This window comes from Adiantum capillus-veneris, chromosome 15, assembly GCF_014529385.1.
Source record: "Adiantum capillus-veneris isolate H3 chromosome 15, ASM1452938v2, whole genome shotgun sequence".
In the NCBI taxonomy this organism is placed as follows: Eukaryota; Viridiplantae; Streptophyta; class Polypodiopsida; order Polypodiales; family Pteridaceae; genus Adiantum; species Adiantum capillus-veneris.
In genome coordinates this window covers 137,476,953-137,484,495 of record NC_140945.1, presented here as the reverse complement: position 1 = coordinate 137,484,495, position 7,543 = coordinate 137,476,953, and the positions used below count along the sequence as shown (strand labels likewise).

At 44.6% G+C, this 7,543-nt stretch overlaps 1 protein-coding gene across 3 annotated transcripts; it reads left to right on the top strand.

The window, feature by feature from the left end:
* The first annotated feature begins 4,055 nt into the window (after window positions 1–4,055).
* Window positions 4,056–6,654, top strand: LOC147441563 (uncharacterized). 3 transcript variants are annotated; one of them, XM_086483154.1, is made up of 2 exons: window positions 4,056–5,955; window positions 6,134–6,654. In XM_086483154.1, exon 1 carries the CDS (start codon window positions 4,122–4,124, stop codon window positions 5,799–5,801), a length of 1,680 nt encoding a protein of 559 aa, XP_086339280.1. In that variant the 5' UTR covers window positions 4,056–4,121; the 3' UTR covers window positions 5,802–5,955; window positions 6,134–6,654. The 3 variants fall into 3 exon arrangements, with proteins under 3 accessions (XP_086339280.1, XP_086339279.1, XP_086339278.1); XM_086483153.1 differs by having other exon boundaries at window positions 6,113–6,654; XM_086483152.1 differs by having other exon boundaries at window positions 6,031–6,653.
* The last annotated feature ends 889 nt before the right edge of the window (window positions 6,655–7,543 follow it).

Here is a 7,543-nt window from a genome sequence, read left to right as displayed (position 1 = left end):
CTTATACCCCATTTTTGGCGTGATTGGATGCTATATTCTCAGTGAGGCGTGGGCCTTGGAGGTCTATATATGACCACGAGCGAGAGAGAGAGAGAGAGAGAGAGAGAGAGAGAGAGAGAGAGAGAGAGAGAGAGAGAGAGAGAGGGAGGGAGGGAGCCTCTGTGCTCATGGCTCCATGGCCATCTAAGGTTTAGTTAGAGAGAGGGGGGCTTTCGAGAAATGGATGCAACACCAATGGCAGCTCCAAATAGCATTTCTTCCTGCAATTGCCCACCAATCGTCTCTCCAAATAGCTCCCTTCTCTCTCTCTCTCTATGCATTGTGTGATTGCAGGTCCATCTTGGCTACATTGTAGTCGGTCCAAAAGTATCCTGGTTTAGTGTAATCCCACCTAAATTTTTGCTTCTTCCAGCTGCCGAGCAAACACCATATCTCCAGATAGCTCTCTCTCTCTCTCTCTCTCTCTCTCTCTCTCACACACACACACACACACACACACACACACACACACACACACACAACACGCGATTGGCAGCCCGCATCTGAGCCTATCGAAAAGTAAGTAGGTTCATTATCAATGGTAGATGTTGGATTGCTTGGCATTGGTGGGAGGTGGGAGTCGAAGGCAACTGCCCAATGCGGTAGCAGGCAGAGGTGAGGGTTGGTTCTGTAGCAAGAGTTGAAGGTAAAGATGATGATGGCATAGGGACAGCCTCAAGCTCCTGCGCGGTAGTGGGGCCAGACGTTGATGGTGGTGGCGAGGCGTTGTAGGAAGAAGAGGTGGGCGTACGGGTGCCTCCATGGAAATTTTGATGCACCTCTAAGAGTGACCAACTCTGGAACGAATCTTGCAAGATGCGATGAAATGGATTGAGAATGGCGGGAGTATGCTACGATCAACATCAGCTATACTGCGTTGTCGGCAGCAACATTACCACAGTAGTTGGCGACATGCTATAGTGTTGTGCGTCTTCAACGACAAGTAGCATCCTCAATATTGTGGGACAAGCAATTGGACAGATGCTTGAGCACCACCTAGCATGAGTCACCGCAATGGAATTGTCCACCGCTCTAGGACGAAGGGGAGGCGCGCTCATGGAGACGAGGGGCTTGGATATTTTCTTCAGAATAAATAAAGTTGCATTTGCACTGTAGCACGGGCATTCAATTACATGGCTTAGGAGGAAGAATGTTTTAGAGCTCGAATCTAGGCTTGCCTTGTTTTATTGGTGAATCTGAAGGCGTTGGAGGTGGAAGTGAGTGGAATATTCTTAGATTCCAACTTCTAACATTAGCATTATCTATGAAATTTGATTATCTAAAATTATCTATCTATATCTATAAGTAATTGATTGTGGCATCTGCGCCTACTCCTATTCCTACTAAAGCTTTTGTCACACTTTGCATGAATGTACTTGAGAATGTTAAAGATGTTTTTTCAATGTTTGAAGTTTTGTTGATCTGTAAGCACCCAAGCGTACATCAATATGGTATATGTATATCAATCTAAATTGGTATGTAGCTGCATACATTACATACCAACCTTTAGGAATTAGGTTTAGTCCCATGGTTTTATTTTCAGCATTGAGTAAAAGTGAAGTGACACTTTTATGGCACTCCTTATGAATACCATGTGTGTCATGGTAAGAGCGAGCGAGGGTGTCTCTCCAAGTGTTTCTTCAGATGCAATGTAGCCTCATGGAGTGCATTGATTGCAGGATGTGTCCAATAGGGTCAAGGTCATGGTCAAAAAGAGAGAGCGTTGTTTTCAGTAGATGTAGAGAGAGGGTATCTCTTCAGATGCAATCACGTACACTTGCATCTTGAAGGCATGTGACATTATACAAGATGCTAATATCGGTAAAAACATACAAGATGATATTGTTAGTTAGAGGTTGTTGAAAGAAAACATCGTGCTTGGCATTGCCTTGGTCAACATGTATGCCAAATATGGTGCAATTCATAAAGCACAAAAAGTGCTTTAGGAGCTCCCCGTCCGGGAATGTCGTCTCTAGGAATGTGCTTTTTGCAGGATTTAGGACCAAGGAGCTCTGGGTGTCTTTCAGCGGATGTGAAGCAAACGTGTCTCTTTAGATGAAATCACATACGCTTTGGGTCTCTCTCTCTCTCTCTCTCTCTTCATTTGTTTTGTCTCTTCAGTGCTACGAGGATGACACTCGAGTTACCTATCTAAATGGGAGAAACCCATTGGTGGTGAGGGAAGATTTGCTAGCACATTGTCCCTTGAGTTTGCACAAAATTCTCTCTCTCTCTCTCTCTCTCTCACACACACACACACACACACACACACACACAATGGTTATCAAAGTGTTTGACATGAAATGAAATATAGTGTGTAACTCTGATGATCATACTCATGTGCCTCTTCACCCCTCTCTAACTATTTTAGCATTTTGTCAAGTGTGGGATATCAGTAAGTAGAAGAGGGAGTAAAACTTTGTAAAATTTACAAGTCTAGAGTTGTAGGTTTCTCTATCACAAGAAAAGAGAAGGGGTTGCAATTTTCTTTCTGGTACTATAATAAGGCCAACACAGTGTATTAGCAAGTATGCTACGTATACATCATAGATCTAAAGGATCATTTATGTCTTATACATGAAGTAATTTTATTTTCTATCATTGCAAGACTTTTTAAATCAAGAACTTTCTTTTTCATAGTAGTTCATGCATGATTTTGCAAGTGATAGTGGCAAAATGAGACGATTGCCAAGTTTTGGCAAGTACGCTCTCCTCTTGCTTCAATGAACACATTGCAAAGAGCCTTATAACTTTCTCTCTCTTGGTTGATATTCCCCAATTTCATCTCTCTCTCTCTCTCTCTGTTTTTGCTCAAGTGCCATCATGGTTCAACACTCTTATATCAGATTCTGCATTATACGTTCTTTATCCTATCGTGCTTTGTGCTTCTAGAATATGCCCTTGGCATGAGAGAGAGAGAGAGAGAGAGAGAAAGAGAGAGAGAGAGAGAGGGAGAGAGAGAGAGGGAAGTAGGAAACTACTTCAACAAGCCCTCTGTTATTTGTGCTAATGATGGAAACAACTATTTAAGGTCAAAGAAACACAACTTAGTTAAGAAAGTTTTTTTATGCCTTATGAATATCATGTGTGTCATGTTAAGAGCAAAGGGTTTGTCGATATTAGGGGCCTTTATGAAATTTGTTATACTTTTCTTGATCACCCTTTATGAGATTTTTCAAGAGCAAGGGGTTTGAGGGTAAGAGGGGCCATGCCGCCATCTAAGGCTGCACCGTTTTACTAGTATGAATAGAATTTATTAGAATTATGCAAGGTGAAGCTTCACTTTAGCATTCTAAAAGAATACAATGCAAGTGAAATCAAGCCGTGTAAGGATGTGAAATAGAAAGATTTATATAATATTTTAAAATGAAAATATTTGCCATGGTGGATCTAAAGTCAAACACAAACATGCTTGGCTCCTAGAGGACTGAGGCTGGGTTCACAAGGCGCGGCGGCAATAGGCGTCAACCAATTAATTTCCCCCAGGTGGAATTTCCCGTTCAGACGGCGCAGTGGCAATAGGCGTCAACCAATTAATTTCTCCCAGGTGGAATTTCCCGTTCAGACGGCGCGGTGGGAGATTGTAAACTCTGCTCCACGTCACGGCAAAGGAACATGAATTTTCTTCCGCCACCCCTATGTGATCTTCCGACCCCCCCCCCCTCCCTCGCGCGAAGTTCCTTCCGCCCTCCAGCTCAACTCCCCACCCAATCTTCAGCATCCACGCACGCAAGAGCTTCTGACAGCCTTGAGCGATTCCGCCTCGCCTTGTGAACACCTGCCCGGTGGAAGCTTTCTTCTCTCTCACCTTCCGCCTGGAAGACTGTATGCTTTTGGCTTTCTTCCACCGGCATCGTCTGAACCCAGCCTGAGAGCGAGGTTTGTGGGTGAGACCCAGCGCCCTCGACTCGCGAGAGGCCCTACTGCACTTTGAGTGGGATTCCTCTTTTTGAAAGGAAGCGTCAAAGTTCCCAACTTCCCACGCAAATGCTAGTGCGTTACTAGTCATTGTGAACTTGTGACTTCTATTCCTGTGCTGCAGAGTCGAGAGCGGGGGAGAGAGAGAGGGGGAGCTGAAGGAGATGGATAATGGCGTTTGCAAGGAGCCTACAGCTTTCTACTTGCTGGCCGTGGCTCTGAGGTCTTTCTTCCTGGTGCTGGCGACACACTTGCTTGCAGGGGAGGTGGATACATCCCTTGCGGGTGTGCCGCTCGCTCGCAGAATCTCATGGTGGTGCAGGTACTACAACCCTCTCAATCTTTCATGGCGCTACTATTCAATGTTTGCATACAGATTCACTGCGCATTCTTGGGGAAACCCCCAACTGGCCCTCATCAACCATGAAGAGCACCCCTTGCTGCCTCCTTTGCCCTACATTGTTGGGGAGACTGTGCATCCTCTTTGTGTTCGCCGCCTCGAAATGGCAGGCCTTTTGAGCTCACAGGGGATTCTTACCTTCAGTGCGGCCTACCAAGGCGCCCTCGCTATCCAGTATGCCATCTCCACTGAGGGTATCCCTTACCTTCCCAACACTACTGTTCCTCTTGCCATGGTGGGCCTCTTCCGGGTCATGGGCTGCAAATGGGTCGCTAGCAAAATCCATGTGGATGCTTATCCATACCCTTGCATGCCATCACCGTTGGCCCCTTCTTCCATATCAGAGCTAAATGTGTGCACATTGATATCACGATTTCTGCGGTTGGGGAAATCAAGCATTCGCTCGTTGTGGGGTTCTTCACCAAATGTGACAACTACTACGATTGACTCATCATCACCACAATCTGTGGACAAATTTGAGAGAAACAGTCTCCCAACTTTCAACCTTGTCAAACAATCACAGACAAAATACTCTACTACCTTTCTGACCATCCCTATAACTCCCAAAGACCCATTGCCAACAGCCGCCCCCATTGTCAAATGTAGTACGGCCAAATCCCCATCTCGGGCTGTCAATACGACGTCGAACGGTTCCTCAGCAGCAACATTACATCTGCCTCCATTGCTGTTACCTTCCTCCATTTATACAATCGACCCACCATCGCTGCAATCACAGTCACCATCAGTTTTGAAATCTCCGAATCGTCCACTTTTGCCGACATTATATCGTCCATATTCAATGTTGTCTTTATCTCCTCATGCAATGGAACCTGCAAACGTGTCTAAATGCAACACGGAGTTGTTTCTGTTGAGTAGGGACACATCATCACTACTATCTAAGGCTTCCTTATCATGCTCACCTTCTGAAGAAAACCACGGAAATACCTCAATATATTCAAAAAGTAAAACTTTCTCACCAATTCCCTGCTCACAACATGAATCATCTAGCTTAGATGCTCCTAGATCACCAACTTTATCAGCTGAAAAACAGTCCCGAGGCTTCCACATCCATGCCAACGCATCAGCCGAGCAACCACTCCCCTATAAGTCCAACAAGATTGTGGTTAGGGTCTGGATTGGAGTACTCGTCGGCTTGGTTATCATGTCCTTCTTACCCTACAAAGTTGCTGCTGCATACCAGCTTCCACACAGACTATTGCAGTTTTCCATGCAGATTTTTTATCAATACATTGCTGTTTCGGAGTTTATTTTTCATGCATATCTTCTTTATCAAGGGCCCATAGCGCTGGCAAACAGGGTTCTGTTTTTTGACCACTGGTCTTTCAAAGCACAGACGTGTGGGTTCTATTGCCTCCTCATGTTCATGCTGGTGGTATCCCTGATTGATTTTGTGAAGCATGAATTCTATCGAGCATGTGCTTAGGTGGCCCTGTTGAGCTTCCATACGATGGGATCAGGCGGCCTGCTGATAATCCAGCTCGTGCTATGTGGACAACTACCCACTTCGGGCATACATAGTACAACATCTCCTTGTTGCAAAGGGCATTTGGAACATTGTGTGGGGCTCAGTGGCCATGGTGAGACCTTAACTTCACACATTTGCCTTGGAGCTTGAGAGTGTGTGTTGACAAGCTGCATGATTGACATTTCAGGCATGGTTAACATGGAATGCTTGTGTTTGTCAAACGTGACACCGAGAGAACATCATATTTGATTCTTTACCAACATATTTAGGTGGTTATGCTGCTGTGGCAGAAGATGCTGAAAATGGATGCCAACAAGCTTCATCTTGTGGAGAATGATGTCTTCTCTTGAGTAAAGACACTAGAGAATGATATCCTCGCTGTAATATTGAGGTGGCTGCAACAGCAGTGTAGCGATGAGCCATGGAAAGATGTATGGGTAGGGTGAAGGTGGCCATTGTTCGCTACCATTGGCAGCGCCTGTTGTTAACCCTAGCTGAAGGGGTCCTGGCTATCAAGCATTTTCCTAATATCGATGATGGTCTTCAAATAGGTTAGAAGTTTTCCCATTGCAAATATGAATGAAGCTCTCCTATGGAAAACAGTAGAGTAGAGATAAAGGAGAGAAAGTGCTCAAATGTGGACTGATATTTGAGAATCAGCTCAGTACCAGAAAAGAGTTTTGGGAGCGCACGCGCACCCACATACAGCATGGCAATGTACATGTCAGTGCATTGATTACATGCAATTTAAAAATGTGGATACAAATGAATACATCATTTAGCTTCCTCACTGGTCATCTTTACCTTTTTTTTTGGTTACCATTTATTGCTGAACAATTTCTTCAGCAGATCAATTGTTTACGGTGTGTTTTGCTATTTTGAAGTTTGTGTAGATGGAGCAATTGAGGTCCTCATCTGTCAAAATGTGATTTAAGTGGTATGTAGTTTTCATTGTGATGGTGCATTATGAAAATGGGGTTTGTCATGAATGCTCGTGTCCAGCATGCAAGATATCGGTGATGGTCTTCCCTTAATCAAGATAGTCAGTACGTAACCTGATCGATCATCAACTACCTTGAGCTACTTTTATGGAGATTTTGTCGGTGTGGGCGATATATACATCGACATTGGAGTAAAACTTAATCAAGATAGTCACTATATGGGCTGCTCATCAGTTGTAGATTGAGATTGTGAAATGTTGCAAGAATCTCAACAGGTGGTCAAGCACTCTAAAACATCTTGGTCTCAACTCAATTCATGCAGTGGATTGGTGTCAATCTTTGCTAGGTAAGGAGGCCCTTGTTTATGAAGATTCCTTTAAGTAGAAAACAATTACTTGGATGGTTTTGGCACTCTCGTTCTTAAGCTTTGTATAAGGCTGGGGCCCTTGTTAGTGAAAATTCCTTTTAGTAGGAATCTTAGGAGATTCCCTTCCTATTAATTCGATGGTTTTGGCACTCTCCGGTTCTTCTTTGCCGTCTTGCCCTAGTTGGGCTTCTTCTCTCTACATTTTCTTGGCCTCATCTTCGACTTCTCTCTTTGAGTCCCTCTCACCTCGTATGTTGCATTCATTCCTGGCCGCTATCTTCCATCTCTGTGATGCCCATTAGCTGATTGCCCCCCCAATACCCGACCCCCTTCTCTCGCTCTGCTCTCAAACTCGAGGGGTGACAACAATGTTCTCTCTCGGGTGTGTTTGC